At 34.0% G+C, this 14,649-nt stretch overlaps 1 protein-coding gene across 3 annotated transcripts in view; it reads left to right on the forward strand.

Annotated features, from left to right (window-relative positions):
* The window catches only part of LOC129740259 (dopamine receptor 1), a 708,993-nt gene that overhangs the window by 415,519 nt on the left and 278,825 nt on the right, over nt 1-14,649 (forward strand). For 2 of the 3 annotated variants that reach the window (XM_055731865.1, XM_055731866.1), the window contains exon 3: nt 6,909-6,953. The exons of the other annotated variant lie outside the window; for it this stretch is intronic. In XM_055731865.1, coding sequence (XP_055587840.1) covers nt 6,909-6,953 — 45 coding nt within the window. The remainder of the gene's footprint in view (nt 1-6,908; nt 6,954-14,649) is intronic. 3 annotated transcript variants of the gene reach the window in all.

Below are 14,649 nucleotides of genomic sequence, written 5' to 3' on the forward strand. Positions count from 1 at the left end.
ATAAATAAAATAGACACTCGAGTTATCGTCCAAAAGTTTGGGATCACTTCTTTGTATGGTGAGTTTGGGATCATTCTTATAAAAACATGCAAATTTGTTTTATTCATATCTTTCTCATCTAACATCGTATTGCAGAGCTGAAGGGTTCATTTGGAAGCTTAGGAATTGTTGTTTTTTAATAAATTCATTTAAAAATTATATTTTAAGGTGAGAACTATAAAAAAAATCTGAGAACTTTCAAAAAAACAATTAATTTCAGGTGATTTTTTTATGGTTATCACTTCAAAATATAATTTTTGAATGAATTTATTAAAAAACAACAATTCCTAAGCTTCCAAATGAACCCTTCAGCTCTGCAATACGATGTTAGATGAGAAAGATATGAATAAAACAAATTTGCATGTTTTTGTAAGAATGATCCCAAACTCACCATACAAAGAGGTGATCCCAAACTTTTGGACGATAACTCAAGTGTCTATTTTATTAATTAAAAATACATTCTTGAATTTTTTCTCAATTTTTTTTGATTGTGTTTTGAGAAGTAAAGAACAGGAATTCTAATGCCACTCAAATTTTGAGATTTGGTCCACTCTATCCCGAAATGATCGGCTTTGAATATTGAGTGCGATTGTTTGAAAATGTTATAACTTTAGGTTAAGTTTTAAGTTCAAAACTCAAACATTATATTTGGGCAAAATATCTCCGAGATAGCTATTGCTCATTATCTTTCAAATGAGATCAGAAGATTTTCAATATGTCCTAAGACGGCTGAGATATGAACGATCAAAATTTGCACGTTTTTTAGTGGGTGATCCCAAACTTTTGGCCGGCAGTGTATGTATATAAAAATGAATTTCTGTCTGTCTGTCTGTCTGTCTGTCTGTCTGTCTGTTCCCTATAGACTCGGAAACTACTGAACCGATTTGCGCGAAACTTGGCAGGTGGGGGTATTGGAGGCAGGGGAAGGTTCCTATTATGGTTTGAGACCCCTCCCTCTCTCATGAAGAGAGGGAGGGGCCTCCCAAACAAAAGTCAATTTTTTGCATAACTCGAAAACCCATCAAGCAAATGGTATCAAATTTGGCCTGGGGATGTATATGGGAACGAGGAATATTTCTTTGAATATAAGGTACCCCTCCCTCCTCTCAGTGGGGTGATAGGAAGGGAAGAAGGGGGCTACCTTACATTTTTTTCATATAACTCAAAAACTAATTAAGCAAATGGTATCAAATTTGGCCTGGGGTGGTATTTGGGAACAAGGAATATTTTTATGAATATTGGGTACCCCTCCCTGCTCTCAGTGGGGTGATAGGAAGGGGGGAGGGAGGCTACCTTACAATTTTCCATATAACTCAAAAACAAATTAAGCAAATGGTATCAAATTTGGCATGGGGTGGTATTTGGGAACGAGGAATATTTCTATGAATATTAGGTAACTCTCCCTCCTCTCTGTGAGGTGATAGGAAGGGGGAAGGGGGGATACCTTACAATTTTTCATATAACTCGAAAATTATTCAAGATATTGGAACCAAATTTGGCATGGGAAGGTATTTTGATACGAAAAATATTTCAATGATTATATGAGACCCCTCCCTTTTTGCAGTTGAAAGAGGGAGGGGCCTCTTGCATATTTTTCTACATAACCCAAAAACTTATAAAGCAAATGGAACCAAATTTGTCATGGGAAGGTATTTGGATACGAAAAATATTTCTATGATTATTTGAAACCCCTCCCTATTTCCAGTAGGGAGATATAAAGGGGGGAGGGGCCCTCTTTTTAATGTTTACATAACTCAAATACCAATCAAGAAAATGGAACCAAATTTGGCATGGGCAGATATTTGGGAACGTGACATGTTCTAATGATTGTTTGAGACCCCTTCCTTCTTCCAGAGGGAAGAAATGAAAGAGGGAGGGAAGTTCCATGCAATTTTTATTGCATAACTCAAGAACTACAACAGCGAATGGAACCATATTTGGCATGAAACGATATTTGGGTACGAGAAATGCTTCTTTGAATATTTGGTATCCCTCATTCCTTCAAAGAGGTGGATTAAAAAAGGGAGGAGAGAAAATTTGAACCATATTCGTCATGTGAGGGTATTTGGATACGAAAAATGTTTCTATTATAAATTGAGCCCCACCTTTATTCAGCGGAAATATATAAAGGGGAAAGGGGGGCTCCCACACATTTTTTTTAGCATAACTTGAGAATTAATAGAGCAAATGAAATAAAATTTGGTATCAAAAATTTTTTGAGCACAAAAAATACTTTTATGAATATTAAGTTCTCATCCCTCCATTCAATGAGGCGAATAGAACGAGGTTGGTACTTTCTTTCAAGTTTATGCATAACTCAAGAATTTACATCGCAAATAAAACCAAATTTCCAATATTTCAATACGAGAATTTTTTTTATGTCAAACAATTCCTTTCTTGCAGTGGGATGATAGAATTGGAAATAAAGGAAGGGAAGAGGAAAGCTTACATTTAACTTTTTTTAACAAAATCCGAGAAATGGACAAAACTTAACATGGGAAATCATTTTGGAATGATTCTATGATTATCTGACAAACCATCCTCCTTTCAGTGAGTAGGTACATAGGAGGAGGGGGTTGAACCCAATAAAAATTTTTTAGCATAAGTTGTCAGTTTATGCTAACGAAGCCAACAAATGGAAACAAATATGGCATAGAAAGGTACTTGGTTGCTAGATTATTAAAGACCCTTACGCTATACAGTGTAGAGAGGAGAAGAAAGGAGGGGGTTCCATATAAATTTTGTTGTAAAGCTTAAAAAATTATCAACCAATGGAACAATATTTGATACAAGAAGATTTTTGGGAACGAAAAAAATGGGTATGATAATTAAAAATCACGATCTCCATTCAGCAGGGGGAAGGGAAGGACAGGGAGGGGGAGGGGGGTTGATCTCTCTTATCAGTTTTTTAGCATAAATTCAGAACATATCAAGCAAAAACAACCACATTCCATTAGTTGAATTGTTTGCGTACGGTTTATTTGGAACCCTCTTTTAGGGCATAAAGAAACAGATTAAAATTATCAGATCTTTAGCCCAAATCAAGATTCGGAATATTAGTTTAAGTAATTTTTGTGTAGCAATTCGAAACTCCATCTGCAGCTCTCATTTTATAGCGGTTGCTTAAATAATGCAAAAAAAACAATAAAAATTTGAATAAATTCTGAAAATATCATTCCATTTTTAAAGGTGTAGCAAAGCACACCGGGTCAGCTAGCCTGTAAATAAAAAAAATGTTCATAGCTCCATGTTTAACACCAAAACGTTCATAACGTACACTTTCTAAGATGAAAAACCTTTTTTTTATTTTTCATTATGTGCATAAATCTGTCCTATTTTAAGAAAATCGTTGTTTATCACCGTTAGTCAGAAATAATCAATTTTCGTCTATGAGTTCCAAGACATTGTTAAAAAAATGTCTGTAAACTGGTGCTTAACTGGTTTTACTTTCCCATTTTGATCACAATCAAGTTTTCAGGGACTAGAGGACCACTCTTTATGCAATTTTTAATGTTCAATCCATATCTTAAGGCTATGATCATTTAGTATCCGGGCAGTTACAAACGTGTGTATTTTAAAAACTATTCATTTGATCGAAACACTTTCTATGGATGAAATGAAGGTATTGATATGACATTTAATGTAAAAATATCAAAAAAATATTTGTCAATGATTTCAAGAAATACTTGAATTTTTTCATAAAATGTCTTTTTTATCTTTGCATACTATGAATTGAATTATTTTTTTACCACAGAAGTAAACCCTTTGCAAAATCGTGATATTTTATACAAACTCACCTGGAAAAAGCAATTGGAATCTGGTTGGAACCTTTTCATGAGTAGGCATTTAGAAGAATTTGATTTCTTAAATCCGGATTTAACATAAATTTTGTCGTCCATCAGAACACATCTGTCATATTGCGTAAAAACCGGATGCACAGATTGCGATCGTTGGAAATGATCATTATTAGTTATTTACTTAGTGTCTACTAGTCAGGCAACACTTTTTGTCTGCTGGAAATGGATTTTTTACATTATTTAAGGAGTCTGCATTCAGTTATCCCCAATAACCATAGACTTTTTAGCATATTTAACATCAAGGGTTGCACTCCAATGGTTGGTTTGAACTTCGTGTGGATCCTAGAGTAGGTCCTTATTTTTCTTAACCATTTGGTTCGAACAAAAAAATCAGAAAAAACCAACAGTTCATGAGCTTTCAAGTCAACAATGAAGAATTTTCGATGCGCAAAATGCGTAAAAGGAGCAAATTTGTGCAAAATTATTTTTACCATGTCTTTTTGCATAGTAAATATCTCAAACACACGTTAACTTAAAAATCTATCAAAAATAGGCAAGATAGTCCTTTTATAACCAACACAACGCTACTAAAGTTTTGCATATCCGAGCTCTATTAACGTAGCTATCACGGAAATAAAGTGCCCGGATACTAAATGATCAAAGCCTTAGCTTTCTGTAAATGTTTTCTTTTATGTACCTAAATTTATATCTTAAAATTTTTTGTGGTAAGTTTTAAACTAAGCTTTACAGATTTAAGACAGATAAGTCCGGCACAATCCGGGTTCAGTATGACCAAAAAAAGAAAGTCAGAAAGCAGAAAGTCCGAAAAGGAAACAAATAGGATGAAAATTAATTAGAATATCAGAAAATCAAAAAGTCATCATGCAAAAAAGTTTAAACATAAAAAACGAAGAAGACAGCAAAAACCAATTAAAGAAAATGAGAAAATTAAAAACTTAAGCTATTAATGTCAACATATAAGAAGTCGTATAATCAGAAAATATATAGGGGAGAATGAGGATACTTGATCCCTGGGGATACTTGATTCTTCAGCTATATCTCGAAATTGGAATGTCTTACAAAGATCAAATGTTCTAGAAAAATGTGCCAAAATGAGCAAAATAACAATGCTTGTAGTTTAAATTTTTTTAACAAAATAATTGTTTGAGTAATTGAACTTTGTTTGAAAAATTTCACTATATGTAACTTGAAGATCTTTTTTCATCACTTTAAAATGTTCCTTACATGATAAAATTATGAAAAAAATATTTGTTCCTATGTATCAATCGTTCGAGCGTAAAATGAACTTCATAATGCCTTATTTTCGAAGCAATGGAAAACTTTTAACTTTTTTTCAGAAAAAGTTTTCTAAAATGTTGATTATGGGTACAGTTGATCCCCTAGAGTTGGGTACAATTGATCCCACTTCCAAACGGCATTTTCTTCTTCTGAATTGATCGTTATGGTTGCTGATTACGCAATTACTAATATTTATCCAAAAACTAATATTTATCAAACAATTGTCTGAAGTAAAGAGCAAAAATAATTAATTTTCTCTTAATTATAAAAAATAGCGCCTTTAAGTATGCAATGCCTTTAGCGTTGAGACAAAGTTATAGAATTTTCTTCTTATGTCTGCTTTAAAATGTGAAATAAGAACAAACATGGCCAAAATAGTCAATTAAAATTCTATCTTGGGGTTTTGTTTGATTTTTATACTAGGACTAGCTGATCCCGTACGAACTCCGTTTCGCTTTCAACTTGGAATATGTCATGAACAATTTGTATGAAAGTCAATTGCCAATCATTTTCCAGATTCATTGTTAAGTAAGAATTGCAAAAATATTGAACGATCATTTAGTCTGTCGTCTGTTACTAAATATGAAATCAGGAATCAAAAACCACGTGTAAAACCACTTTCGGGGGCTCTTATATAAACTTTGATATCTGAAATTGATGCCCTTCCCTCAAAACTCCCGTGTGCAAATTTTCAAAGCAATCCATTGTATAATAACGTCAATATTGCTAAAAATAGTGAAAAATTAATTTATGTGGACGACCCTTTTCGTCGACCTCTGGCAAAATATTTGACATCTGAGATCGATTGTCCGTCCCTGAAAACTACCGTGTGGAAATTTTCATCCCAATCCGATGTATAATAACGTCGATATTGCAAAAATATTAAAAGGTTTATATGGACGACCCCCTCTGCCGGCCCCTTAAACTGAATTGAATACCTGAAATCCATTGCTGATCTCTCAAAACCCTCGTGTACCAATTTTCGTCTGAATCCGATGTATAATAACGACAATATCGCATCAACAGTGAATAGTTAACATGGACGACCCCTTTGGCCGACCCCTGATTTTAGTTTGGATAAGTGAAATCAGTTATTTGTCCCAAATAACTCCTATGTGCAAATTTTCATCCCAATCCGATGTATAAAAACGATAATATCACTGAAATACTGAAAATTTAATATGGACGACCCCTTTTGCCAGCCCCTTACACTAATTTGGATACCTCAAATCGATTGCACGTCACTCAAAACTATCGTGTACCAATTTTCATCGGAATACGATGTATAATAACGTCAATATCGCAAAAACAGCGAACAGTTAATATGGACGACCCCTTTGGCGGTCCCTTTACACAAAATTTGATACCTGAAATCGATTGCTCGTCTTTCAACACCCTCATGTACAAATTTTCAACACAATCTGACAAAAAATAACGTGAATATCGTGAAAACAATATTTGTCTTGTATGGACGACCCCCTTCAGAAGGGGTCATCCAAAAATCTGAAAACATTTTTCATGCTTCCTGGCCCTAATGAGTATCCATGCCAAATTTCAGCTCTCTAGCTCTCAAGACGGCTGAGTCTATAGGGGACAAACAAACAAACAAACAAACAAACATACAGAAATTGCTTTTGATATATATAGATTAGGGCTTCCTGTATAAAAGATCAAGTCTCCTTCAATAGGGGATCAAGCCTCCCCTAACTTCAGAAAATTTTTTTTACTCCCACGAAAATGCTTCTAGTTTTTTTTTTTTTTTTTTTTTTTAAGGCCCGCCACACTCCCCCACACCAAAAAGCTCGAAAGAGCCCCCTGGTAATGGACACTTCAGTTCTCAGCATGTCTGGCAGCAAACAGGTTAAATTTAATTTAAAAAAAAACGCGAGCAAAAACACAAAATTTACGCATGCTGAGAACACAATATATTTTAACTTTAAGGCGCGGAAGAATGTAATAAAAAATAAGCAAATACAGTGAATCTCAGTGGAAAAAAGTTTTCCTTTTAAGAGATCCACTTCTCGATGGAAGAAATTGAAGAGTATTAACAAGTTAAAAAAAATTAAAATAAATTAAAATAAATTAAACTAAAAGTTAAAATTAGGTGACATTAAACTAAACTACAGACAAACAAGTTAAAATCAATTATTCTATACAAATTAAAAAAAAAACTAGTTTGGTGATTCGTTGTTTATTGGTTTAATAAGTTCTTAAAGTGTTGCATCAGTTTGGTCTTGAAAATATTCCTGTTATTAATTATCTTTAACTCTTCGGGTAGATTATTGTACTTCGTAGGTCCGACAAAAGAAATCCTATGTTGGCCTAGGCTTGTTGACGAATTACTTCTCAGAAGGTGATGAGACTGCCTTGTGTTATGAACACGAATTCCTGAAGTAAACCTGAGATTTTGAGATATTTGAGAGGAATGCAAATTATCAAAGACATAAGTGCAAGTTTGGAAATTACAAAGTTCAGCCAATGGTAAAATATTGTGAGAGCGGTTAGAGTACAACAGATTGGATGGATGACGAGAGGGTAGGTTAAAAATAGTTTTCAGACAACGATTTTGTAAAATTTGTAGACGAGATAGGAGAGATAAGGAAGCTCTACCCCACGCCGCAATCAAATAATTCAAGTGTGAATGAACAAACGCAAAATAAAAACGCAACATTACATGGCGTGGTACAAAATGTTTCACTCTCCATAAAACACCACTAAACGACGATATCTTTTTGTGTAACTTGTTAATGTGCGATTTCCACGACAGAGTGTCATCTAGTGTTATTCCCAAATATTTGAAATTATATACTTTTTCCAAAATATTATTAACTATTTTTGGACTGTTATGGGATTGGATTGTTTTTCTAGATGACCGGAATAACATGTATTTTGTTTTTGCAAAGTTTAAAGTGAGAAGATTGGAATTAAAATATTTATGCAGAATGTTGAGATCATCTTCCATGTTTTTAATAATTACATTAGGACATTTTCCTGGGTAAAAAAGTGCCGTGTCGTCCGCAAAAAGTCTTGGTACTCCATGCAATGGCAGGTTACTAATATCATTGATGTACAAAAGAAATAGGATTGGTCCAATGTTGCTACCTTGCGGAACGCCGACTTCAATACTCCCTAAGGAACTTGATGCTTCATCAATACGGACAAATTGTTTTCTTTCTGATAGATAACTGCGAATCAAGTTGTTTGTGATACCTCTGAGGCCATAACATTCGAGTTTTTTTAGAAGTATTTCATGGTCTAAAGTATCAAAAGCTTTTTTAAGATCTAAAAAAAGGCCACCAACTATATTTTTCTTGTCAATGTTATCAATTATTGAATCTTAAAGTTCACAAATAGCTGTAAGAGTACTTGAACCCGATTTGAACCCATACTGGTGATTGTAGAGAACATTATTGGCACTCAAAAAAGAGTTGATTCTTTCGATTAAGAGTTTTTCAAACACTTTACTAAAAACACTCAAAGTTGACACGGGACGATAATTATTAACATTTGTAGGATCACCAGATTTAAAAATAGGTAATACTTTTGCCGTTTTCAGGCAATCAGGATAAATTCCCGTTTCTAAAATTTGATTGAAACATTGTGAGAGAATTGGTCCAAAAAATTCAACATGTTTCTTTAATAAGCCGGTGGAAATATTATCTGGTCCACAACTTTTTTTATTTTTCAAAGATTGAATGATAGTAGATACTTCGTTTGATATTGTCGGACGTAAAAACAAAGAATTGGAAACTCTATGAATGTTTGCCAATGAGTTATACGTTGGATCAACAGTAATTTGATCAGCCAGTGATTTGCCAATGTTTGTAAAAAAGTCATTAAAAGTCTGGCAAACTTGGTGCTTATTATTGATTGGGGCATTATTTACTTCAAGGGTGATCTCGGATTTGTTTTTCGCTCTACCTAAAATTGAATTGATATTTTTCCACAACTTTGAATGGGGAGTGTTACTGAGAAGTTTTTCATAGTAAGAACGTTTACAACTTCGCTTTTTGAAATCAACTTTTTTCGAGATGTGTGCAAGAAGTTCTTTCAAGTGCTGACTTTCAGGATTGCGTTTAAGTCTTTTGATGTAATTATTCTTCAACCTTATGAGAAACCATAAATCGAAATTCATCCACGAGCAACAATTATTTTTCAATTTGACGTATTTTGTAATCTTCTTTGACGATGCGTCAAGAATCGAATTATAAGTGGCAGTTATATCTTTTAGGCACGCATCAACATCTTCAACTTGAGTGTTTCAATGCGTGTGAGGAAGCGATCATCGCACGAATCTACGCGGAGCTAGAAGAGCCCGTTCAGCGTCAGACCACATGTAAACACTGTATGCGAGCTACCAAGCATCCATTCAGCATCAATGATGTATTAACGCCAGACACTAGATAACCATTCAGCATAAGCGAAAACAACGTACGATTATCAAACGCAGGGAAAAAGAATACCCATTCAGCGTTCAACAGAAGATCGATAAAACAAACGCAAAAAATCAATCTAAATTTACACAGTTTAAGTCAAAAAATAAAAGCAATACAACATTCGAACCAAATAAATAAATAAACATATAAGAAAACATGCACAACACAAAATTCACTGCAGCGTGCTAGTAGACAAACTCCAATCACGTTCCATCTACTAATAATTCTCGTGAATCTACTAGCCAAGTTTGAAGCACAAAAAAGATCCAATCAGCAATCAAATAATAGCCTGTTTTGGTCACAGAATCGTTGTACGTGCTACCAGAGCTTGGCTGCTAAATCTGCGCCTTATTTTGGTCACAGAACCGTTGTACGTGCTACCAGGGTTTAGGCCGCTAAATCTGCGCCAGCATTACTTACGTTCCGGTGGATCTGAACTGGCTCTGAAGCCACTGTAGTGATACGTTGTGACAAAAACATAAATTAACACATTTCAGACAAACAATGATTCGGAACTGATGTATACCTATTTATTGACAAAAAATCTGCAAATAAATATTACAAGTGAGCCAAAGAATAGAAAACAACTACTGGACACTTACCTCACCGTACTATACTCACTAATGAGACACTTATTAGGGAGAATAGGTTTACCACAGTTGATTCGGGTACTCGACTTTTGTCAGTGAGCCCCTATTGTGTAGCCAGTTCTTTACTGGCGAACTTTTTGAACGCAAGAAAACTAACATAAAACACAAAAATCACTAAAACTTTTAATTTAAAATTCACATTAACACACTACTTGATGTTTTGGAACACAAAAGTATAATTAAAATTTAAGTTTACATATTAATTTAGACAATTCGAGCGAGCAGTAAAAAACACAAGTCATCACCAAACCAGTGCTGCCAGAACCTTGCACTGTTCATCAACGGGTTCAATTATCGTTCTAATTTTTGGAGCATAGAAACTTGAAGTTACAAGCTGTCAGAAAACTGGAACTGATTGTATCGTATCACGCGTTTGATAATTTCAAAATTTCTTCTATCCAAACATTATTTTTTTATTTTTTCAACTAGTAGAATTGTTTGTAGTACACGGGACTTATTTTAAACGATTTTTTTAAACAATTTTCTCGAAATAAGACTTATTTTGAATATGTCAAAAACATCTTCTAGATATTCCCGTTTTTTTCCAAATCACTCTTGGATGGTAAATTGATTCTGACGTTGCTTCCCGAAAGAAACATGGGCCGGAATGGCCAATTAGAGACTCTGCGGAAATTCCGGAACAACCGTGGCTTAACATCCAAAACAAACCAATCCAAAACAAATCTGTGAGCTTCCTGATTTCACTCAACAAATCACATCAGAATGGTCTACCTGGTTGGAAATAATCGATTTACAGTCCAAGTTGGCCACTCTACACGAAATAAGCGATGAATTTTGTCTGCTTTGAATTTTTTTTAAACGATTTCTTTTTTTACACGTAGGACACAAGTTGTGTAACACAACAGACCTTTGAAAAATGAATCCAGTGTATTTTTTTTCCCCTAAATGTATGCAGCACCTTTCGACAGAAAGATGTAAACTTTAATTCGAACAAAACCATAAATTACTGCAATTGGTGCTTTCTCAGCAAACATGAAATCGTTTCAGAAATGATAACTTAAGTTAGCGATGCCATCCGTCCCGCAAAAGCGGGACATGTCCCGCTTTTTTTTATGAATGTCCTGTCGTTCCGCTTTCTCCTCAAAATGTTTCGCTTTATCATGGAAAACTTTTACGAAATTCACTGACCTACATTTGAAAAATCTAACTTTAGCCTCAATTTGAATTTATTGGTTCATCCTAGACAATTTTTCAAATTCGGATTTTGAAAACCGATTTTTTAAGAAACACATCGATTTAATACCGATTTTTGACAAATTATGATCAGACAGAAAAAATATTTCTAAAATGAAATCAAAACTATCGTTTTCATTACTATTAACAAATTTCAAACAAATCTGAGTAGTTTTAAGCTAGCAAGCCTCAGCCGAATGGATAGCAACTTTGTTTTCTATGCCAACTGTCTTGAGATGGAATCTTGGTCATCAAAATAGTAGATAAGATATGATAGCAGCTTCAGACGTTAATAGATCATATGTATCTTGAAGTTGAATGTTCAAAAAAATAGGATCTAAGATAAACGTGCGCTAGCATAAAAATACTAAATGATAATCGTGATTAAAGTGGATAACACAATATGGCTGCTGTCTCTTTAATACGAATTATAATGTTTTAAAATCGCGATACTACGCGAATGCCAAATCGCTTAACAGATTTTGCTTTAAGCCTGATTAATGATTGATGCGAAGATTAATTACAGATGCCTTAGATACTTATGAGAAAAGTGTATACAAAAAAATGTTAAATCCTTTAAAAAATTTCATAAATGATTTCTATGTGCAGATTCCCAAACAAAAAGAAAAGAACAAAATTTTGATAACCAAACAGTTAAATAAACCATTCAGAAAAACTTTTGAAACTAATTGCAAAAAAAAAAACATTGGCAACAGAACAAAAGCTAAACATGTATCTTTAGATAAGTGGGTTATCAAAACTGTAGTTTTCTGGTGTTTCAGCATTCTATACAAATTGAATAGGGAAAAAGGAAATTTATGTTTTTAAAGAGGAACTTAACCTCGCAGAGTTATTCATCCTCTGTACATATTGAGTGGGCTAAACCAACTAAAACCAATTGCGAGGTCTGCCCTCTGCAGGGCAAATAAGGCGAGTAAAAAGGCGCGATTCAGACAACTTTGCGAGGACGCCAACGACAACCCATGGGGCGACGCCTACAGGATTGTCATGGCCAAAATGCGGAGCAGAGGAATCGTGTCCGATAAAACCAGGGATGGAAACGAGAAGATTTTGATCCGACAAACGTTTAGTCGTCAAGTGTACAGATCGCGATCCGTACAAACTGAGAGCAATATCAAATCTCCTCGAGGTAAGACATTTATTGGAACGATGATGGTTTAATACCGACAAACACATTTTAAGACGCCATATAGCTCGGGGAGAGGAGCTACCCTCTCTGCTAGCGAACACGAACCAATGGGAGTTATTAAGCAAATACTAGCGACACCATGTCCTCCATAGAAAAGTTTCGATTAGTTAGGGAGCTTTTGGAAAGCTTTTGAAAACGGCCATACATTTGTCCTAACTCCGAAACGTCAAAAAATTTACCTGGCAAGGCGGATCGCAACGTACGCTTGGTTCGCTGAGAGTGAGTGTCTTTCTTGCACAGATCTATGCGGTGCCGAATATCCGAATCGGATGGCGCAGTAACGAAACTACAACAGAGGGCAGATGACGTGGCGTGAATAAGTTTAACTGCCGGCCGGCACATGTAGAAAAAAATTTTTTTTAGGCTTTGCGTATAAACATCAAGGCCGTGCGAACAGAGCGGAGGAGGTACGGGGTTGGGAGGGTGGTTAAAGGATTTAACACCCCCTCCCCCCCCTATGGAGATTTTTTCCAAGTAAAAATTTTTAATTCAAGGAATGAGTTTACCATAGTACTAGTAGCACGAAATTGATCCATCCCAAAAAGTGTTAAAAAATAAGTGTCAGAATATTGGCTCGCCTCTGGTGGGATTTAGTCTTATTTTCATTCTAGGCCTAAGACATTCAATTCAACGACAAAACATAACATTCATGAATTGATACTAACCCTACTACGTCTTGAAAATGGTTTTTTTTAAATAAAGAAGTGTACCTAAACACGTTGATCCATTAGTTTTTTAATAAACTCTTTAATAATAAAAATAATAAGAATATCGAAATCGAAAATCGAATGCTGATTTGAAATATGTCTACTTCAAGAAACCAATTGAAGCCTCAATTATAGTTTCTTGTTCTTTGAAATGCACTACTGCTCATTCAAAGGAGTTTTGATAAATTATAGGTACACAAAATTTGCTGGAAAAAAATTAAGAAATAATCTCAAAGTAATCGACATGTTCGACAGAATTTAATTTACGAAGTTCAGAGATAAATGAACTTTTACGTTTAAAGTCTCTCTAATCAAATACAATCAATCAATTTACGAAATAATTTTGATTATTTTTGGTGCTCTGGAAAAAACAATACTTTTTGACATATCTTTAAAACATTTCTAACAATTTTAAAATAAAGGTTTATATCAACTTTCACCAAGACCGCTAGTAATTTTGACTTCTGAGAAGTCATAGAAATTTTCTTTTTGTTTTCTTTTTACAATTCTGTAAAATATAAGATTTTTAACGAATTTTTAAAGAAGCATTAACTATATTGAATTTTAAATAATATTTTAAGCAATAGTCAAATCGATTTGCAGCTTTCAACAAATTTGAAAATTGAAATATTTTTTGAATAGTTATTCGGTCGGCCGAATATTCGGCGCCGAATATCGCCAAAAAACCGTTAAGCCGAATATTCGGCTCACCGAATAGTTGAGCTAAGTATTCGGCCGAATAGGCCGAATAGGCCGAATATTTATTATTTAAAATGTTTCTTAAAACAGACTTCTCAAATTTTTTAACTGATGTTGGGAAATTTATTTAATATGCAAAGGTAATGTTAGACAATCTTCAAAATCATCAAAAACTTATGATTTCAGTGGAATTTCAGATGAATCAGTGAATTTTTCACTGAAGATAGCTATATACTTTGATTATCGTTTTATCCAAATTTTCTTGATATATCCAAGCTTGCTCATAAACCAAATGAAGAATTCGAAAAAAGTTAAACAGTCAGAACCAGAACATATTTTTTTAAACTTTCCGGATTTTACCAGGGTTCATCAAGATTTTTAGCGTGATCAAATAAAGAAAATCAAATATCTTTTTGAAAATTTTAAATTTTCTGTTACAAAACGATTTTTAAAGTAAATTTTTTCGTTTGATACGATTTGAACACTGCTGTTGTAATTCGATGAAAACTTTTAATTTCAAGTAATTTTATTTCTTTTTCCTCTTGTATGTTTAAGAATAATGCCTAGTTTCTGTTCAGATTTTACCTTTTTTTACAAGTTTTTAGAAAAAATCGTTCA

This window comes from Uranotaenia lowii, chromosome 1 (genome assembly GCF_029784155.1).
Source record: "Uranotaenia lowii strain MFRU-FL chromosome 1, ASM2978415v1, whole genome shotgun sequence".
NCBI lineage: Eukaryota > Metazoa > Arthropoda > Insecta > Diptera > Culicidae > Uranotaenia > Uranotaenia lowii.